This window comes from Festucalex cinctus, chromosome 2 (genome assembly GCF_051991245.1).
Source record: "Festucalex cinctus isolate MCC-2025b chromosome 2, RoL_Fcin_1.0, whole genome shotgun sequence".
NCBI classification, from domain to species: Eukaryota; Metazoa; Chordata; class Actinopteri; order Syngnathiformes; family Syngnathidae; genus Festucalex; species Festucalex cinctus.
Window position 1 is genome coordinate 9,405,741 of NC_135412.1, and position 22,468 is coordinate 9,428,208.

At 43.7% G+C, this 22,468-nt stretch overlaps 2 protein-coding genes across 2 annotated transcripts in view; one reads left to right on the forward strand and one right to left on the reverse strand.

Annotated features, from left to right (window-relative positions):
* Nucleotides 1–18,866, forward strand: LOC144013615 (SRSF protein kinase 3-like). The gene is made up of 17 exons (XM_077512698.1): nt 1–394; nt 1,640–1,739; nt 4,306–5,618; nt 5,698–5,806; nt 5,884–5,971; nt 6,506–6,593; nt 6,673–6,779; nt 6,877–7,042; nt 8,217–8,242; nt 11,800–11,892; nt 14,044–14,077; nt 14,174–14,392; nt 15,096–15,193; nt 15,296–15,403; nt 16,764–16,833; nt 17,890–17,982; nt 18,049–18,866. Exons 1-17 carry the CDS (start codon nt 385–387, stop codon nt 18,231–18,233), a joined length of 2,907 nt encoding a protein of 968 aa, XP_077368824.1. The 5' UTR covers nt 1–384; the 3' UTR covers nt 18,234–18,866.
* The window catches only part of LOC144015037 (uncharacterized), an 11,298-nt gene continuing 5,839 nt past the window's right edge, over nt 17,010–22,468 (reverse strand). Inside the window, exon 5 of the mRNA XM_077515351.1 lies at nt 17,010–20,903. Within this exon, the coding sequence (XP_077371477.1) occupies nt 19,495–20,903 (1,409 nt within the window). The 3' untranslated portion in view covers nt 17,010–19,494. The remainder of the gene's footprint in view (nt 20,904–22,468) is intronic.

Consider the following 22,468-nt stretch of genomic DNA (forward strand, 5'->3'; position numbering starts at 1 on the left):
CGGTTGTTGGGTGTCAGGTTGTCAGCAGCTGTTCTGGGCTTGTGAAAGCCAGTGGTATCGTGAGTAACACACCAAGAATAACTTAAGAGGTTCTGTCACAGACATGCAACTGAGCTGGTGCTGACCGGACAACGAAGAAAAGACGCCATTTTCACTCCGGCTTGCTGCGGAGTTACCGAGGATAACGCGTCTGAAAGGCACTGACAGCAGAGCGTCACCTAACGCACCTCACCGGACAGCTGCGAACCTACACGGTTCTGACTGGGTGCTGTTGGGAACCACCTGAAAAGCCGGATTGTCTCTCGAGTCTGTTGAGCTAGCGAGGCTAAAGGATAGCAGTCACCCGGGACAGTCTCCGCTGACCCGCTTAGGTTTGGGGCCACAATGCTCATAGGTAAAGTATAATGGATTCGGTTATATGTCAGTACCGTCAGCGTTCGGCTTTCACTCGTGCATTTAATGTGGTCATGCGCAGGTCAACATGCAGAATGCTAATAACCTGCACCATTACAAAACACGTTCCTTTTTTTAATTGATAAAATATAAATTGACAATTCAATAACAAATCATGTCAATATAACAACAAATAAGAACCAACAACAAAATATATACACTCAGTCATTCCAGTTAAACCAAAATTACATATTAATATAGTAATCTATACAAACACAGTCATTCCAGTTCAATGTTACATCATCATAAACTAAAATTACATATTAAGAGAGTAATCTTAGGCGAACAAAAGTAGTTTTTTTAAATGACAGACTTCAACTAAACAAATTAGAATATATTTCCAAAAACTTTTGACCTTTCTTATTGTTTACAAATTTAAGAGACTCAATGTAGCAACTAATATCGATCAAAAAGCTCAAAGCATGGAATACATATAAAGGGTAACTCAACACTAGGGATGGGTACCCTTCACATTTGTTACTGCTAACGTACTCCTACCTCGTACCTGGGAATCGATACTGGTACTCAATTGTACTTTTTTTTTTCTCTCTCTCTCTCTCTCAGCCCCTCTCCCTCTCTCTCTATCTCTCTCTCTTGCTCTGTTTTTTTATTTATTTATTCATTTTTTTTAATTTATGTAGTTGGGTGGTAATAAATGTTCATTGATTATTTAACAGTAATATATTTTAAAAAATCTATTTAACAATTACTTTTCAATATATAAAACTTGACAAATAAAAATGTAAAATTTAAAACAAATGAGCAACAGATGTAAATAATAGTAAATAAAGGTATAACATTTTACAATTATTGAAGTATAATTAATACACATAAATTAACATTACAAAAACAAAGTGAAGCAAAGTTCTGTGCAATGAACAACACAAGGAATTCAGTTAAACACTAACAGTAAATATATAAATTAATAATTGATGTTATCTTCGTTTCTTGTGCAGTTGTTTTTCAAGAACGTAAAGCCTGTCACACGATGAATTCGAAGTTCGAAGCTTGAACCCACGTTGGACTCAAATATAGTGTGCAAAGCAATTTGCTGACGTAGTTTGGGCCAGGTTATTCACAGTTTTCTTTACGTTTGCTTCCCGCACGAGAAAAGGAAGTCATGATATATTGAAGCCATTTTGTTCCCGTGGCTGTTTGCTGACTAGATCTGTCTGTCTTCTTCCAGCAGCCTCCGCCGGGATAGCACATGCAAGCCCCGCCTCCGGAACCAAGAAGCACAGACGGAGAGGCAAAAAGAACCGCAGGGTCCGCACTGAGGAGACCCGGTGAGTACCACCACGTGGACTCTAAATTTATAAATGAGTCATGAGTTTCATGTTTCAAGTTTGTCACTATGAAAGACCAATGTGTTTGCTAAAATTTTACATTTTAATTTTAAATTACTATCATTTGTGTGTTGCAATATGTGTACTAAAACTTTTCATACATGCTGGGATGATGAAACAAGCAGTTATAATAATGAATTGTACTGATTTTTTGTCTAAATTTCATTCCAGAGACAATCTCTTTGCTTGACACACCTGTGGTGGATATAAAAAAAATCAAATTATTTTATCTAAAAGTCATCCGTCCATCCATTTTCTTGACCGCTTATTTCTATAGTAGGTGGTGTACACCATGAACTGGTTGCCAGCCAATCGCAGGGCACACAGAGACGAACAACCATCCACACGCACAAGCACACCTAGGGACAACTCAGAGCGCCCAATTAACCTGCCATGCATGTCTTTGGAATGTGGGAGGAGACCGGAGTACCCGGAGAAGACCCACGCGGGCACGGGGAGAACATGCAAACTCCACCCAGGAAGGCCGGAGCCTGGACTCTAACCAGAGTCCTCAGTTATAAAAGTCATATTCATTGAATTGTTTTATGTTTTAAAGTATTTAGTAGTTGTCGTATAGTAGTTTTACACCAGAGAGATATTTAAAACTAACTTAAACTCTTACTAACTTTTGAAAGGTTTTGAGTGTTATGTTGATCAGAGATGGGAAATCCAGGTCGAGAAAGTAAGGTCCTGATGATACCTGTAGAGGTATGAAAGTGTGTAGAAGAGGTAGCAGTAGAATTTCTGACTGGGTTGTTAAATAGGATCTTAAGCGAGTGTGAAAATGCCTGAGGAATGGAGAAGTGTGCTCGTCCCCATTTTTTAAGAACAAGTGTTCAGAGGAGTAACAATAATAATATCCGCATCTACGACGTCAACGCGTTGGTGAATGGCGCCAGCATTCAACACGCAGCTTCTCCGTTGAGCAGGAAAAGCAACCCCAGACACTCGGGCGGACACGGCGTGGAAATAAGAATACGGCGTGGAAATAAAAACATCGGTGTTTGCAGTGGCTTTTGTGGTGAGTATGTTGCTTGGTTTGTTAAAACACGTTATGGATGAGTATGATGAGGGCTAGCTTGTCGTCAGTCCGTTTAGCGGTAGGCCCCCAATTGACTTAACCTGCAAATAACCACCAAAGCCTGGTTAATTCACAGACATATAATTGAAACTATAATAGTACCCGGAAAGAGAGTTTTCACAACCCAACCACTCTGGATACATGCAGGGTGGAAAGCCATTAGCCTTCCCATTGCTACAGTTTGATACTACAAGAATATGATGTAACGCTAAGTGTTAAAAGAAAACGTATTTGATATAATAAGAATAGACTTAATAAGAATTTTTACTTATTGCATAGCCTCTAGTTACTAAAAGAGAAATTACATTTTTATATCTGGACTTGATTTGGTTTCACTTTAGAACAACTGTTTAGTCATGCCAAAATCACCAGTGTCTGAACTAAATTGAGTTTGTATAATGTTCTAGATGCATTTAGCAAACCGTTTCTTTTCTTTTGATCACTAGGTGTGTCCATGGCCTCTACTGCACAGCTGGCAGACAAAAGAAAATCCCACGAGTTGGAGATGAATGTTTGTTTTATATTGTGTTCGTGCTTGCTGATGATCGGATCATATATAAGCTGTTTTGGAGAAGGGAAACATCCAAAAACCTGCAGGACTCCGGCCCGTCATATACACAAGCGCATACACACGTTTATCTGCTGCAAACAATTTTGAGTCTTCTTTACGTTAAATTATGACAGAAGTATTTTCTATTTTTTTTAATATTGAAACTCCTTATTTTATTTACATCAACTAATTTTATTTGCAACTTCCTCTGTTGGTGTTGTTAATATAAATAAATAAAGAATGCAATATATTCTATATCCCCGTGTTGTGACTTCCCTTTGTCTTCTAACAGATTTTTATGAGTCGGTATTGAGGTATTTTTATACTTTTAAATCTCATTTATAAATGCTTTACAAGGCATAGATAGTGCTCATTTTAGATGAGCTCACAAAAAATCATTTGTTAATAAGTAAATGATTTGTAACTACTTCATTTGAAGAATTGATGTGTTAAGTGTTTTTAGAACATCTATTGGAAAAGAAGTGTGTAATTTTTTTTATAAAACATCTACTAACACACTCACCGTGACATTACATGTATATCCAAATAGTTTACATACACCTTCTAAATGATCTTAAAACACTATTGACGATTCCTAAATAGCTGCTTAGTAAATGATGCAATACATAATCTAGATATGCTGAATCCATCATTTATAAACTATGAAAATGCAGTTATTAAGCATATTATAGATGAGCTTATTAACAGTGAGTAAAACATTTATGACTGTTTATTAACTACATACTGTACTAATGATTATTCATTTCAAAAACATGCTTTATAAATGATTAACTCACTTTTAACTAATGCTTAAGAGATGCTTAATAGTGTGTACTCATCATAAAGTGTTACCCGTGTCTTTTTTCCCCCCCTAGTTCTGATGACCTTTGTGAGGGACCACAACCTCAGATGCAGGAAGACCTCTCAGTCTCACCCCACACTCCCAAACCACCCCCACTCCAAGGAAGTACACTTAGCGACACAACAGTTGAAGCCCAAGAAGGAACCCCCAACTTTGTGGACACGTGCTTCCCTCACCATGACTCCCCCACCACAGAATTAACACATACTCCTTTAGATTGCCTGCAGTGCCCGAAAGATGTTCCTCACAGTGCCATGGTCCTCTCTATCCCCCTGACCGACACACATCACGACCAGTCACTATCTATTACACATGACAGGCCCACTCAAAACCTGTCGCATAGTATTACACATGTGTCCCTTGCACACAACCAGCCACTTCCTGTCCCAGACCAGATTACCGCCTACAGCAAATCAACTCCTGTTTCAACTCAGAGCAGACATTCACTTCCTGTCACATCTCAGAGCCCCTCACAGAGTCAGGCACTTTCTGACCTAGGTCAGAGCCCCGCCCACAGCCAGTCATTTCCTGACCTGGATCAGAGCCCCACCCACAGCAAGTCTCTTACTGTCCAAGCTCACAACACAGCCTACAGCCACCCACTTCATGTCCTGGCTCACAGTCCTTCCCAAAGCAAAACACCCATTTCAACTCAGAACAGGCATTTACTGCCTGTCTCATCTCGGAGCCCTGCCCATAACCAGTCACTTCCTCTCCCTCCTCAGACACCTGCTCATAGCCAGTCACTTTCTGTCCCATTAAAGAGTCCTCCCAGCAGCCAGTCACTTTGTGTCCAATCTCAAAACCCCACCCAGCACCACGCACATCCTGTCTCATCTCAGATTTCTACCCACGGCCAGTCACTTCCTGTCCCATCTCAGGGTCCCACTCATAGCACTAGCCAATCACCATTAAGTGCCAGGAAAGAAATGCCGTATGATCTCAGCACACGGACTCATTTAACATTTGAAAATTGTCAATCTAATCTAGCAACAGCCAAAACCAACACCCTGTGCCCAACTAAAGCCTCTGCTACTCCTACATTAAGCCCCTCCCACCCAGACCCATTATTGCTCACCTCTGTGACCTTCACCAGAAGTCTCTCCTACTCCCACCTCTACTCACCGCTATGCTCCTCCTCTGCAACCTCCCTTCCAAACTCAAACCCTAACACTTCAGATTTTGTGACATCATCAGTGCCGACATGCCCAACCACTCCACCACTGTCTCCTCTGAGCTCACCACCTGCAGCGTTAACCCTGCCTCCTGCTCAGCTTCTGGGCTCTGATGATGAAGAGCAAGAAGACCCTTCAGATTACCGCAAAGGTGACTTTTTCACCCAGGAAGCTGATGTGACCATCAGCTGGATACACTATGTGTGAATGTTCTAGGCCTTGTGTTCCAGGTGGTTACTATCCGGTCACCATCGGAGACCTCTTTAATGGGAGGTACCACGTGGTCCGCAAACTTGGCTGGGGACATTTCTCTACCGTCTGGCTCTGCTGGGACCTGCAGTACGACGGTGCATTTCGTCTACCTCTGCCTACTGTCATGTCCTCGTACCAAATGCCTTCCCTTTGTTTGTTGTCAGGAAAAAACGCTTTGTGGCATTGAAGGTGGTGAAGAGCGCGCCCCATTACACAGAGACTGCACTGGATGAGATCAAACTACTCAGATGTGTGAGTATCAAGCCTTGGACCGTCACATCCGGCACTTTGTCCTATACAAAGCCCTAAACCGTTGAAATGTGAAATGGGGAGTGGCGAAGTAAATATTCCGCTCACCCTATTGGCTCCAAAAATTTGGAAATTTGCTTCTCAAATGAAGTCATAGATCTGCAAAACTGCTCCGCACAAAAAAACAAAACAAAACATTATTTTGAGCCTTGAGTTATTATCTTGTACTTAATGCTTCATCTAGTCCTGCGCTCCTGCATATTGTCCTGCACTTTATCCTATACCTATCCTGCACTTTGTCCTGCATCTAATCTGAGATGTAATCATACACGTAATCCTTACTCATAGACCTTTAATGTAAGCGCCTACCTAAACGCACACCTAGTCCTGCATCCATTCATGAACTAAAACCTGCAACTAGTACCACACCTACGATCACACCCAGTCCACCTGTTCTTGTATTTAGCCCATACCGAGCCCTTCATTTTGCCTGGTCATGTTAACAGCCAAAAGCCCTCACGTTGACTCTGTGTCCAGGTGAGGGACAGTGACCCCTCTGATCCACACAGGGAGACGGTTGTCCAATTAATCGATGACTTCAAGATTTCTGGTGTAAATGGTGTGCGTATCCTTCATTCTGTCTCACGTGTCTGACCCTGACCATGTCTGCCTGCCGAGCCTTTGTTATCCTCAGCCTGTGACAGATGTGTGTATGGTCCTGGAGGTTCTGGGGCATCAGCTGTTAAAATGGATCATCAAATCTAACTACACAGGGCTTCCTCTGGTATGCGTCAAGAGCATCATCAGGCAGGTAACAAACATGCACACGCGCACGCACGCACATGCACTCATGACAAGATGTCGTGTTACATGTGTTGTACTATATGTCTGTGTGTTGACGTTTACAGGTGCTACAGGGTCTGGACTACTTGCACAAAAAGTGTAAGATCATCCACACAGACATAAAACCAGAAAACATCTTGCTGGATGTGGATGAGGTCTACATCAGGAGACTTGCTGCTGAGGCCACAATCTGGCAGAGAGCGGGAGCACCGCCTCCTTCTGGTTCATCAGGTGATTGACAGCCACTGATTTTTTTTCATGCTCATCTTGAAAGCTGCAGAATCTAGCCACAATTTTTTGATACTCCTCTCACTTAGCTGGGCGATATATCAATATAAAAATTAGATTGATGTATTTTAAAATTGGATATTGAATTAGATTATTAACTCCGTTCTTTCTTCATAAACCGACTAATCTAACTAATTATTCTCCCCATATTTGAATTGCTGTTATCGTTATTATGTACGAAATGCATTGCGTTTCAATTCATTTATTAGTTCCGGGTCTCAAAGTAAGCTTACAAGACGTTGCTTCTTGCTCTGAAAAGGTCATTTGTGCACAGTTAAAGGCACTGTTCTTGTCGGACCTAGTCGCAATAAAAGTGTCTTGACAGCTGAGATTTATTGTGACTTTTATTTTGGAGGTGCCGCGGGAAGCGTGTCACGACGTGACGGACGTGTCTTCCTTCTAGAGCTTGAGGCTTAGCATTTTAGTAAGCGTGCACGCCCCTTGCCTGAAAGTGATTTGGGTTTGACAACTTTGACAAGAGTGACATTAATCAAAAATAACAGTAGAGATTTGCCGAAAAAACAGCCACCCTGAGGAGCGATTTGTTGACAATTCTGTTCCACCAAGAACCATTAACATCACGTCTCACTCTCCACAAGCACCATAACAGCGATAAAGATACCGGTAAGTCATAGCGACACGCTTGCCTAAGTGTAATTAATAGCGCCAACAATTGTATTTATCTTATTTCACGATTGCTAAACACGTGAAAAGTGTTGAAAGAAATATCCAGTCTCTGAAAATCACGCTAATGGAGGCGATGTATTCGAGGTCTGTCCATATACATATATATATATATATATATATATATATATATATATATATATATATATATATATATATATATATATATATATATATATATATATACATATATATATACATATATATATATACATATATATATATATATATATATATATATATACATATATATGTATATGAAAGACACGCGAGGAGGACATGGAAGCACTCGTGTTGTTTAGCGTGAACAAAAGTTCATTAATTACTTTCTTAACCTGCTCTGACTGGTCTCTGCACTTTCCGTTTCCTGTTCTCATTCTCCTCTCTGTATCTCGCTTTCTCTGTCTCTCTTTCTCTTGCTGTGTCTCTCCAGTCAGCACAGCTCCCAGAGACGTCCAGGTAAGTGTCCAAATGAACCGCCTGATGTGTTGTGATTGGTTGCTCTTTTTCAGACCATCTCTTGACTTTTGACTGATTAGTAGGGATCCCTGAAATGGAGCATTTAAACGATCGAATAATTTGGAACAATTGATTTTGAAATCTTTTGGAACGTTCAAAACATCTACCCACAGTGATATCTAGTGGCCATTTGTAAAATATCACATTCAAACAGTAGAGAAGTGTTGCCAACTCCCCGGTAAAGAAAGTAGCTATTGGCCATCTGTCCTCACCTAATTTACACAATTAGAAGTCAGCATTTAATTGTAATGAGTGCCATAAGAGAGAAGAATAATATCATGGGAGAGAAAAAGTGGTGTCATGACCCAGTCATGACAGTACCCCCCCCCCCCCCCCCCAAAACCCCCTTTTAAAGGATTCCTCCTGGCAGACCCCTAGGTTTAAACATAACCCTTACATGACCGTAGTCACGACAGTAAGCACAACATAATCCTTACATGACCCAAGTCATAACAGTAAGCATAACCCTTGCATGACCCCAGTCATGACAGTATAAGCATAACCCTTGCATGACCCAAACATAACCCTGTCATGCCCTTGCATGACCCAAACATACCCCTGGCATGACCCAGTCAAGGGCGCTAGACAAAATAAGGGTGAGGGCGCAGAACCTTTTTCCGCCAGACGAGGAGTAGAAGACGGCTGCAGGGCGTGCGCCGTTGGAACAGGAGCAGGTGGTGGCCGCTGGCCGGGCGCCGCCAGAACTGGAGCAAGAGGCGGCCGCTGGCTGCGCGCCGCCGGAACTGGAGCAAGAGAGACGGCAGCTGGCTGTGCGCCCGGAACTGGGGGGTATGCGGACGCTGGCTGGGCGCCGCCGGAACTGGAGCGAGAGAGAGAGACAGCCGCTGGCTGGACGCCACCGGGTGCCCGGAAGTGGAGCGGGAGGCAGACGCTGGCAGGCGCCGCCGGAACTGGAGCAAGAGAGAGACGGCTGCCGGCCGTGCGCCCGGAACTGGAGCGGGAGGCGAACGCTGGCCAGGCGCCGCCGGAACTGGAACGAGAGAGTGATGCCGCGACGAGGGAACTTGAGACGGCGGCACATCTGCTGCGAGGAGGGGACTTGAGACGGCGGCACATCTGCTGCGAGGAGGGGACTTGAGACGGCGGGACCTCTGCCGCAAGGAGGGGACTTGAGTCCGCAGCACCTCTGCCGTGAGGAGGGAACTTGAGACGGCGGCACCTCTGCCACGAGGAGGGGACTTGAGACGGCGGCACCTCTGCCACGAGGAGGGGACTTGAGACGGCGGCACCTCTGCCGCGAGGAGGGTTTTTGAGACGGCAGCACCTCTGCCGCAAGGAGGGGTCTTGAGATTGCAGCGGACGAGGTTCTTGGACTTGACTTGACTTGACTTGACTTGACTTGACTTGAAGCCGCGGTAGACGAGGTTCGTGGACTTGAGGCCGCAGCGGACGTGGTTCGGGGACTTGAAGCTGAGGCAAGCAAGAAGCCTCCGGTCGGTCGGGAAGCGCTGCGAGAGTACTGCTCTCATCCCGGACAAAGATGCATCAGCATTGGGGATCGGTGCTGGGACAGGCTGACGAGTTGGCTAAAGTCTTTAGTGCATCCAGTCAAGGCCAGATCATGGCGTCCAAGCAATCGTCCTTGGGAGTCCAGGGCATGGCACATCTTATTTAAGTCTGCGGGATCCTTTGGTCGGATTATTCTGTTACGTGCTGAGGTTGGATCCCAAAATGCAGACACACGTAAGAGTTTTAACAGTTTATTTGCATAACATCAAAAGGCGTGGAACTAACTTAACGTGACCAGAAACAACGAGAAGTCATCGAGGAAGAGAGAAGCAGGTGGCCAGCTGGACAGAGGAATAATCCGACAAAACACACACTTCTCAGAAGACAGCAAATCGATCTGATTGGTTGTGGCTAGACATGTGGGTAACAGGACTGACATGGAATTATCTGATTGATTGTTGACCAGATAAAGAGATTAAAGATTCAGATACAGCTTAAGACCAGTTGAAACTAGACGCCGGTTACATCAGTTCAAAACAGACACTTGACCTCACGGTCATGACCCAAACATAACCCTTGCATGACACAAACTTAACCCGGTCATGCCCCAGTCATGACAATAACTTGATGACTTAAAAGGATAGTTCGGATATTTTGACATGAATCTCTATTTCATCCTCACCTCCAGTGGCGTGCGATCATCACGGTGCGGCACCCTGTAGACAGCTGATATATGCGCTGCAGACAGCTGATAGTCGCACCTTCCGCCTTCGAACAGATAAACAACTTGTAGATTTGTGCACGTCTATCAGATGTATGCGGGGGCGCCGCGCAGTGATACGAACGAACAGAAAAATAGTGCCCGGCGGTAATAGAGTCTGATTTTTTTTTTTTTTAGGGCGAAGATTTGTGATGCAAATGTATCACTCTTTTGAACATAAATTGTTTTCAGAAGAAAAAAGCTTTATTTACTTGATGCCAGCCAGCTTGCTGGACTATTTTCCTCTCAAGCAAAACTGGACCAGAACTCGTATCACAGAACGCTGTCAGGGGTAAGTCAGTGCTGATCGCACACCACTGGAGGTGAGGATGAAATAGAGATTCATGTCAAAAAATCTGAACTATCCCTTTAAGTGAGTATGGTGCTGGAACTTCAGTTTTTAATTTTACACATTTATAGATATGTTTAACGATGGATTTACGTCAGGAAACTGCCTAACTCTAGGCTTAACATGCACCGTTTCTCACCTTAACTTGTTGGGTGCTCTCAACAGACCTCAACTCCATCGCCTCCTGTAAGTGTGATTTGCCGAGACTGCATATTTTTTTTCAACACTTTTCACGTATTTAGCACTCGTGAAATTCTTGTCGGACAACTTATAGTTTACCACCGCTTTCGTGCAGAAGGTCCGAATATTGGTTTGCACGGTCATTTGATTTGCAGCGATTCCATGCGTCCATTTTCCAAACCGTTTATCCTCACGAGGGTCTTTAGATGGCATTTTCTCTGCGGCCAATGTCAACACATTCACTAATCACTAGCATAGATGTCTATGTTTGCTAGCGTCTAAAACAGGATGTGTGTAGCTTCCGTCTTCCTGAGTTCAGCTTCGACGTGAAGGCTTTCGTCAACCGCCCGTGGACCCATTTTGGGCGAAATAACCCAAAAATGAAGCGAAACATGCATTTTAAAAATGTATTTGTTGCAAGAAAGTTGCTGTGTTTTGACAAAGTTGCAAGTAAGTGCGATTTCGCGGGATTTTCTTGAGTTATTCGACATCGACACACTATTTGCGGATAATAATTAATTTGTTGTTACCAATTAGGTGGTATTATACACTTTCCCACGGCACACCAGACAATATCTCTGGTGTGCCGCAGCACAGTGGTTAAGAAACACTGCCATAAATACCCAGACCAGAATTTGGCACTATGCTCCTGCTCACAGTCACGTGTGATCAAACTGAATCTTACAATATTGTTGTCTTAATTCATTCTATTACCACTTTGTGTGTATGTGTGTGTAGGTTGGGAAAATGTCCAAAAACAAGAAGAAAAAATTGAAGAGAAAAGCGAAGCGGCAAGAGAAACTGTTAGAAGAGAGACTGGTGGACATTAAGGTACTGCAATGTTACTAATATGCAGAGGTGGGCGTGTCAATGAAATTTGAGCGTCCGTCATTCAGCAATCGTCAACAGTTAGGAAACCCTTCCGTCATTGTTATTTGTCAATTATTTCAACCAATCCATTAATCTGTCAAGGTTATTTTAAACGTGCTTCCGTCGGTGTTGTTTTTTTTTTTTTAAAGGAACGTCAGTAAATTTCACAGGCGCCAGTCCGTCAATCTGGCAACATGATTTAACCACGCTACATGCAAAGGAAAAAAAACTCATTTCGGCCGCTTGTATCCGGGTTCCTGTTTTTCGGTCACTCCCCACAGCTCGTGGCCATAGGTGAGGGTAAGGAACGTATATCGAGAGCTTCGCCTTTCGACTCAGCATCTTCTCACCACGACGGACCGATACAGAGTCCGCATCACTGCAGATGCTGCACCGATCCACCTGACAGCCCCACAACATCCAGAGCCTTTAGGAACTCCAGGCGGATCTCATCCACCCCTGGGGCCCTGCCACCGAGGAGCTTTCCAAACACCTCAGTGACTTTGACCCCAACCCCCACATCAGAGTCCCTAGACTCTGCTTCCTCAAAGGAAGACGTGTTGTGGATTTGAGGATGTCTTCGAAGGATTCTCCCCACCGACTCACGACGTCCCAAGTCGTGGTCAGCAGCACCCCATCCCCATTATACACAGCATTGATGGTTCACTGCTTTCCTCTCCTGAGACGCCAGATGGTGGAGCATAATTTCCTCGAAGCCGTCCGGAAGTCGTTTTCCATGGCCTCGCTGAACTCCTCCCAGGCTTGAGTTTTTGCCTCAGCTACCACCGAAGCTGCATTCCGCTTGGCCTCTGGAGTCCCACAGGCCAAAAGCGCCTGATAGGACTCCTTCTGGTGTCCTTCCTTCTGGTGTCCACCAGCGGGTTCGGGTATTGCCGCCACGACAGACACCGACCACCTTACAGCGAGCAGCTCCGAATTGATCATCGAATGCGGCCTAGGGTGTCCTGGTGCCAAGTGCACATTTGGACACCCTTGTGTTTGAACATGATGTTCGTTATAGCCAGTCCGTGACGAGCACAGAAGTCCAATAACAGAACACTGTTTGGGTTCTGATCTGGGGGGCGTCATTCCTCCCAGTCACGCCCCTTCAGGTTTCACTGTCATTGCCCACGTGAGCGTTGAAGTCCCCCAGCAGAACGAGGGAGTCCCCAGAGGGAAGGCTCTCCAGCACACCCTCCACAAACTCCAAAAAGGGTGGGTACTCTGAACTGATGTTCGGTGCAATCCGCAACCCCACCCCACCCGAAGGCGGAGGGAGGCTACCCTCTCTTATACCGGGGTAAACCCCAATGTACAGGTGCCAAGCCGTGGGGGCAATATGTATGTCCACACCTGCTCGGCGCCTCTCACCGTGGGCAACTCCAGAGTGGAAGAGAGTCCAACCCCTCTCGAGAGGATTGGTTCCAGAATCCAAGCTGTGTGTGGAGGTCAGCCCGACTATATCTAGTCGGAACTTCTCAGCCTTTGTCTGCCGCAGGGCTAACTGCGCACCCGACCAATTTGCCCCCCCCCCCCCACAGGTGGTGAGCCCATGAGGAGGGGGGACGCATGTTGCCTTTTCGGGCTGTGCCCGGCCGGGCCCCATGGGTACAGGCCTGGCCACCAGATGCTCACCTTTGAGCCCTGCCTCCGGGCCTGGCTCCAGAGGGGAGCCTCGGTGACCCGCGTCGGAGCAAGGGAAAACCCCATTTTCATTTCCAATTTTAGTTATCATCATAAGGGGTCCTTGTGATATCCTAATGACAAAAAACAAGGATTTACAGCACCAAATGGTGCAATAAACGACCAAGGTTCTACCTTTGGCCAAAATGTGATACGGGACTGTAGTTAACAGAAGCCAATTTAAACTAAAAAGAAAAAACTTAGTACTATGTAGTTAGAAGTGCAAATTTCTAATCAACCGGAACTCTTTCACAGCCGTCAACACAATTAGGGAACAGGGATTTCTGGTGCGACTGAGCTCTAATATAGACAAGTCACACCTGGGTGTGTCACAATAACAGCCAAACTATGAAAAAAAGTAACACAGTGAGAAAATATGGTACTATCAATGAACCATCAATAACGTGAATGTTTCATGTTTATGTTCAGAAGATGGATGAGGAAGATGGCACACATACTAACTGTGAGTACACACCATAGTACTACACAATAGTACACATAAAAACACGCACGCACACCTTCTTGAAGATTTCAACGAAAACAATTTTTGTATCTGCAGGCCTTCCAATTCTCAACGGCATTACTTCCTGCAATGCAACCAATGACAAAGTGGTCCAGATATCATCTTGTACTTCGTTGGACAACAGTTGTAATGGCCACGGCCCCGGGCGGTTCTCCAGCCCCGCCTCCAGCGTCTCTGGGTTCTCCAGCTCTGTGACCTCAGCCACGTCAGAATCGACACTTTCCACACATTCAGGATACTCTAGTGGACAAGACTGTGAGAACACACTCCCACTTGGAAAGACAAATGACCTTTCGCCAAGATCCCCTAAAGCATTTCCACTAGGGATGCACGATAACTGCTTTTTCTCACCGATAAGATTGACGATAATTTCCTGCTCCTCCCTACAGTAACTGATTTTTTTTTTTTAGGAGTATTGCAATGGACCATATTTGATCCGTGATCGGTACGGCTCAGGACTCTCGGTTCGGATCGCACACGATCCGCAGATTAGTTGGTGAAAAAAAAGAGCAAACTGCACATTCACATGAAAGCAACATCATCAGTCCACATGGTTGGAGGGTTGTAAATCGTGTCTTCCCACAGAAACGTCCCGCTGTTTACAAAACAAACACAAAATGGTAAAATACAGGCTGGGGGGTGCAGGTTTAGGACAAACTCACCAACAGACATGAAGACAAGCCCTGATCTGTAAATTGAGAAGTAGTTTGATTGTTTAAATCCTGTATTTAAAAAGTGCCTTTTCCAGAGTGAAACTGGCAGACAGTGCCTTTAACAGATTGTTTCTAGGAAGTTGTCGGACTTATGTTCTCGTCTGCTGTGATCGGCCAGTCTGCATTTGGGGGGGTGTCTTAGCGAAAGGTCAATTGAACAGCACACATTACAGCAGTCCAGTTCTGGAAGAAAAAGGGTGACTATGGACAAAACTTGTGATAGTGTTTATCATTGTGCATATCAGCGTTTAGTGCGTCAGACTTCGTCCTCAGTCCTCTTGACCCTCAAAACGCCAACAAGCTGCGAGTGAAGATTGCTGACCTGGGGAATGCTTGTTGGGTGGTGAGGCTCTTCATGTGCTCGCATGCTCTTTGCTTCATGTCAAATTTCTGAACAAATGACCAATCGCACTGCTCGTCCTCCATGTCTCTCTCCGCCCACCAGCACAAGCATTTCACTGAAGACATTCAGACGAGACAGTACCGGGCCCTGGAGGTTCTGATTGGTGCCGAGTATGGCCCGCCGGCTGACATCTGGAGCACCGCCTGCATGGTACACACCACACACACACACACACACACCCACACACCCACACACACACCCTATCTCAGCTGCCTATGGGCAGTTGGCGGGGGACACCCTGGACTGGTTGACAGCCAATCGCAGGGCACACAGATACAAACAACCTTCCACACTCACAAGCACACCTAGGGACAATTCGGAGCGCCCAATTAACCTGCCACGCATGTCTTTGGAATGATTGTATTAAAAACATGAAAATATTTATATGAGTCATTATTCTTGCACTGCTAACAACGCTGTCGGATTTCCATAGCAACCACTTTTCAGCAAGGCATTAAGAGAAATGTCACCAACCATGGGCTGACATAAAATACATAAACAGTAGAGGCATTACATCTGCTTCAAAATATTGACGAGGCAGAGATCGTCGGATCCCGTCGGCGAAGAGGAGAAGACTTGGCGACATGAAGCTACAGACCAGAGAGTTGTTGTTGGTTGGTTGGTTTATTGAACATATTAATGCATGACAAAATATAAGTTGAAGTTAAAATGAAAAATTGAAGAAAGAAAATAATTTATCAATGTCATATTTTACATGTTCAAAAGTAGGAAGAAGTGCAATAATTTAGTGGTACAACCTATTAATTCAATCATGTTCATGTACTAATAAATTATTCTAATCTAATAACATTATTAAAATTAAAAAATTAAAATAAATAGAAATGGAACAATGACAATCATACATGATATGAACAGTCAGCTGGCAAGTTCCATCTGAAGATTCAACACCTCACCTATATACCGTCTGATTGGAGGGGTGTGGGCTGTGGGATATTGTGTGGACCTGTAGAGGAGCTACAATACATAATTTACATTTTAAACACTTAATAAAATAGCTTTACCAAACGGCTTGTATTTCCATGCAGTAATCATTTTAAGCAATAACATCATTACCAGAGGTCAAGCCATCAAAATTACGGCTCTGGGAGATTTATTTTTTTTACATTCTGATAGACATAGTGTTAAAGCAAGGATCGGCCCCTGTTCTTTTTTTGTGGGTTAAGGATTTAGAGTTAGTTTTACGTCACATCAACAGTGTATTCCGCTGAAGTCTCCCTGGACCAGAAGTTTGGGTGCGTTAATACGTCGAATGCGGAAGTGCTTTGTGCATATAGTCCATACCATTGCGGGGCCCACTTGACCTCTTTTTGAGGGTCAAGTCTTAGTTCGAGAGTTTAGGTTTGAATTGGGTTTAGCTTGGGGTTAGGGTAACGGTTAGGCAATCAGTTGTGATGGTTAAGTTTCGGGTAAGGGGCTAAAAAATACATTACGTTAATAAGATGTCCCCACTACGATACATAGACAAACGTGTGTGTTTTGAACATTTCAGGCATTCGAGTTGGCCACTGGTGATTATTTATTTGAACCTCATTCTGGAGAGGATTACACAAGAGATGAAGGTATGCGCACGCACACCCATTAACGGCCGTCAGGGATATAATTCAGCGTTTGCATCTTGCACTCACTCGTGAAACACTCTCATTCACACATCAAACGTGACAATGTTGTGTGCTGAAGGGTTGGATCCCAGAATGCAGACACAAATAAGGTTTTAACTATTTATTCACATTGAGAGGTAGAAACTAAGAGAGCAGTACACAGAAACACTTGGACAATAATCCGGCAAACCACACACAATTCTCAGCCTGCAGCCACAGACAGTGAATCGTAAAGGACTAAAGAACAACATCACACAAGTCCAGGCATCGCCTAAAGGATTAAAGGTTGACATCACGAACATCACGTGTCGTAAACAGACATTTGTGAAAATCAGTCCCTAAACAGGCACGTAACAGGTCATGAACTCTGGCGCATGCGACCGAGGCCATGACAGACAAAAATCAGACAGCAACAAGCCATTTCGACTCATAAATTCGGACATGCTCAGTAGTCGTGTTGCCATGCTTCGGCTGCAGTCCGATTCTTGTCACACTTGATTAGGGGCCAGTATAATGTGAAGTAACACTGCTTTGTTAATTAAGATACTTGCATGATGTTGGGCAGACAGTAGTGATGTGATCTGTAGTAGATGAAGAGGCGACAGAATGTTTCAGAATGTTGAAAAACCAGAAAGTTGTCTGGTTAGCTGAAATCCGCTCACACTTACAGTAAGTGAAACACTTGTAAGGGAAATTGGTCCAATTAATTATTAAATCAATAATTGTTAATTATTAAATTAATAATCAATTGGCTCATTAATTGAAGGAGACTTAAACTTAATGTTTAAAGTAATTTTGAGCTTGTCTGCGGAGCACCACATCTCTTTTTGATAATTTTATCGGGATAGCAGATGAGACCCTCGTTTAATCAGTCATTAAAATGAAGGATGTACTTTTGCTACAATTTTGTGAGGTCTTTGTTCAGCTTAGAGATCACTATAAATTGATGAAACACACATACAGTAAAAAAAAAACAGGTGGGAAAATATACTAGGAGTAATGTTGGTTTGTGTTCAGATCACATCGCTCACATCATTGAGCTGCTGGGATCCATTCCTTTGCCCTTCGCCCTGTCAGGCAGATACTCCAGAGAATACTTCAACAGACGAGGTGAGCCCACCCTTAAGTCCTTACCGTGTGCGTACAACTGACATGTGACCTGTATGTGGGCATCAGGTGACCTTCGCCACATCTCCAACCTGAAGCCATGGGCTCTGTTCGAGGTCCTCCTGGAGAAGTACGAGTGGCCATTGGACCAGGCCGCTCAGTTCAGTGACTTCCTGTCCGGGATGTTAGCGCTAGAGCCTGAACACAGGGCAACCGCCGCTGAGTGTCTGCAGCATGCTTGGCTTCAGCCATGAGTGGATGGAGTAATATTACTGTCAAAAAGGCATAGCCGTAAAAAACGAAGGTGTATCCGTGTGAAACGCTTCGTATCCATGATGAACGATTTGTATCAGCAATAGTAATTATTTCTATGTTTGAATTTTAATTTTTTACTTGGGAATACGAATAAAAAAATGTGTGGGTTTTGATTTATTTCTTGTCGATATGACTCCACGGCTGTGAATATGCCTCCGTGGCTGTGGATATGCCCCCAAAACATGCAAATTACGATGACATTATAGGCAGGGTACAGGGGAACTACTTGAGCCGTAAAGCCGCGATTCCTCCACCGACTATGGACGCCAGACAGAGTTTCTTGCAGGTCCAGCAAAGCATCAAATTGATTCAAAGGTCAAATTAATAACGTCACATGTTTATTTTCTAAAAATGTTCTCTTTCAAATAATATAAAGCTTTGGACTTGCAGGTTTGGTTAGCTTGCAGGTTAGCTTGCAAGCTCATGAACATATCCCACAATCCCATGCGGTCGTCCATTTTGACAGGCTGTTTTCCGAGAGGTACGTATGCTAACCTTGCTCTCGCAAGATGATTATAACGTCATCGAATTTAGTACGATGGAGAAATATTCCGACTTGCTCGACAAGAAGGCTTTTTTACGATACAAGGAGAAAAATCGCTGTGATCGGGGGTCAAGATCCGTATCAGATCGACAAGTCTGAGGAGAGCAATGAGCACATCTTCCCAGCACTTTCATACCCGAACTTGGTCTTTTTTTTTTTTTCCCACCCCAGCCCATTTTACACTTTGAAGGACTTTCAGAATTACAACAGTCTAGAAAGCTATGACCGGTTTGCTTGTGGATGGGTTTGTGATGTTTATGTATACCTACATAATAAAAGCGGACACTGTGTTATCAAAGGAAGAGTAATGCATTCTCAAAATCTGTGTGATCCAAGTTTGCCACCGTGGATTATTAGATAACAAGGCGAGTCTGATCTCAGCTCATTGTGGTGGTGGGACAAAATCACCACCAAAGATTAACTTAAACCCAGATGTGTAGACTGAGAGAAAGTTCAACGTGTACATCGTGCATTTTCCTGAGTGAAACCGGCATACTGGGCCTTTAATTTATACACTTCAAATACAAATTAAATTTCAAAATTGGGTCAGTCAAGACGCATACAATACGCAATACTACACAGACTACTGATTCATGTAGCAGTAGGCATGACTTCTGAACAATGTAAATTCATAAAATAGATTATATCGAGCGACGTTAAGCACTGCAATTCTCACCAGCGCACTTGTGTGTCTTAACTTTAGCCTTACTTGGGAATTGCTGACCACAAACTGAGCAGGAAAAAGGTCTCTCTCCAGTGTGGGTTCTGGTGTGCATTTTTAAGTTTCGCTTCTGAGCCAAAGTCTGACCACAAACTGAGCAGCCAAAAGGCTTCTCTCCGGTGTGGTTTCTTGTGTGTTCTTTTAAGTTTCCCTTGTCAGCAAATTTTTTACCACAAACAGAGCAGGTGAAAGGCTTCTCTCCAGTGTGGGTTCTTGTGTGTGTTTTTAAGTTTTGCTCGTGAGCAAAATTTTTACCACAAACTGAGCAAGCAAAAGGCTTCTCTCCAGTGTGTGTTCTTGTGTGGATTTTTAAGTTTCCCTTGTGAGCAAATTTTTTACCACAAACGGAGCAGGTAAAAGGCTTCTCTCCAGTGTGGGTTCTTGTGTGTGTTATTAAGTTTCCCTTCTGAGCAAAAGTCTGACCACAAACGGAGCAGGTGAAAGGCTTCTCTCGAGTGTGGTTCCTTGTGTGTATTTGTAAGTGTCCCTTCTGAGCAAAGGTCTGACCACAAACTGAGCAGCCAAAAGGCTTCGCTCCAGTGTGAGTTCTTGTGTGGATTTTTAAGTTTCCCTTGTGAGAAAATTTTTGATCACAAACTGAGCAAGCAAAAATCTTCTCTCGAGTGTGGGTTCTTGTGTGTGTTTTTAAGTGTCCCTTCTGAGCAAATGTCTGACCACAAACTGAGCAGCCAAAAGGCTTCTCTCCAGTGTGGTTTCTTGTGTGTTCTTTTAAGCTTCCCTTGTAAGCAAATTTTTGACCACAAATAGAGCACGTAAAAGGCTTCTCTCCAGTGTGAGTTCTTGTGTGCATTTTCAAGTTTCCCTTCTGAGCAAACTTTTGACCACAAAGTGAGCAGGCAAAAGGTTTGTCTCCAGTGTGGCCAATCACGTGTCTTCTCAATCGAGACTTGTACGCAAAAGTTTTTCCACACTGAGAACATTTCCAACGTTTGCTGTTAGTTTGACATGTCACATTAGCGTCAGACTGTTCATCAGCATCATAAGTGTGAGGAGAGTCTGACGTTTCTTCACCATCTGACATTAGAGCTAACCGTCTGTCTGTCTGTGATCCTCCATGGTGGTCCTCATCGTTTTCTGTTATTTGTCTTGAGCTACTGCTTGGAGGCTCCTCATCTTCAGTCTTCAGATGGAGACCAGTCACAGGCAACTCTAAGAAATCCTCCTCCTCTTTAATGTATGGTGGTAGCTGCTCCGCTTTTTTTATTTTGGGAGGCTGTGGCTGCTCCTCTTCTTTAACTTGAAGATGCTCCAAGTCCTCCTCCTCTTTCACGCCAGGGAACTCTGGCTCCTGCCGCTCCGCACAAAGATATTTTGCACCGACGTCTGCGGGACACAAGATACACATGGTTTGGTAAACTCACTTTATTGTGATGTTATCATCACATGGGCCACATTAGTGAAAGAAGAACAAAGCTGGCAAATGATACGCATTGTCAACATAACTGTCACCCCTGTAACACTGATTTAGTGCTGTCACTGACTCTTTTTTTTTTTTAATCAACTTTTTTTCTCATATTTTTTTCTCAATGACTAATCGACTTTTTATTATTATTATTATTATTATTATTATTATTATTATTGTTATTATTATTATTTTAGTGTTGAGGCTGCAAATGTTCGTGTGTTGAATTGAGTGCATAATCTGGATATAAATACCGATTATTCCTTATATTTCCTGTACAACAATAGCTTTCAATTTACAGTCTAACTGCGGCGCCCCCGCACACACTCACACGGTGATCCTCAACCTCGTCAATTTAATCACCTTCCCTTCAATGTGTACTTTTGTTACTGTCCCGGCCGTTACCCATAGCAGCTCATAGCGAACGTGTGTGCGTGTGAAAACTTAAAGGAATTATATGGTGTGTCAGTGCCAGACTGCCTTCTCGAGTCAAACCAGCGGCAAGTTCCAGTCAACATACAGAGCAGTGCGTTGAGTCCTAAACAGCAGTATTATCACACTAACAATAATAATGAAAACTAAACTTAATTTGCTCTGGTTTCTTCAAACACTGCATATGGAGGGGTTGGGGTGGGGGGGGGGAGTGTGTGAGTGAGTGAGTGAGTGAGTGAGTGAGTGAGTGAGTAAAAAAAAAAAAAAGTAGTGCGTGTTCAGCCGCCGGCACTGGCCCAATGACTGAGAGTAGTCAACACGTCACCAAACGCCAAACTTCGATCCAGGATGACAGTTGACATCGCTGGGAATCCTGCATCCACTGATCCACTAAACAACGTTTACAAGTAAGTGACAAACTTGCGTTTTAATTAGTCAAGCCACACAGCACGGACAAATTGTAGCAATACACAGTATGCGGTTAAGAGACCCAAGCAGCCATACATTCAACTTTGGAGCACAAAATTATTTAATCACTAAAGCACAGTTGCAGTACAATGTAAGTTGAATTCTCGTTTTTTTTTTTTTTAATTGCCAAGTTTGTTAATGTTGATGACTCACTAAGTTGTAATAAATAAAAAAACAGCACTTTGCACATCCTTTTGGATTGATATTTTAGTTTGCACGCACAGATTTTTTTTCTCCACTCTCATTCACACATCTTCTGTGAGTGAGTGAGTGAGTGAGTGAGTGAGTGAGTGAAAAAAATAAAAAATAATAATAATCCGTGCGTGCTTTCAAATTGTAGCCGGAGTGACGTCACGCAACCGACACGTTCGCCCGGACCCGTTTGCGACGAGCACAAGTATCTATTTATTTATTTATTTATTGGACGCAGAACACGCGTCGCAAATTGAACCGGATACAAACGGATGTGCAAAAACATTGCGGGCTTTTAAGGTGGTATGAAAAGATGATTTGAGGCGAACGCGACCGTGGAACCAACTTCAATGTCGTAAACCGACAAGTCGTTCTGAGAAATTCAATTCTGATG

Excerpts from the sequence above, each read along its gene's own strand:
- LOC144013615 (XM_077512698.1), top strand. Across the intron at positions 1,740-4,305 it reads GTCCGCACTGAGGAGACCCG|TTCTGATGACCTTTGTGAGG; the intron begins GTGAGTACCACC and ends TTCCCCCCCTAG. Across the intron at positions 14,393-15,095 it reads ATACTCTAGTGGACAAGACT|CGTTTAGTGCGTCAGACTTC; the intron begins GTGAGAACACAC and ends TGTGCATATCAG.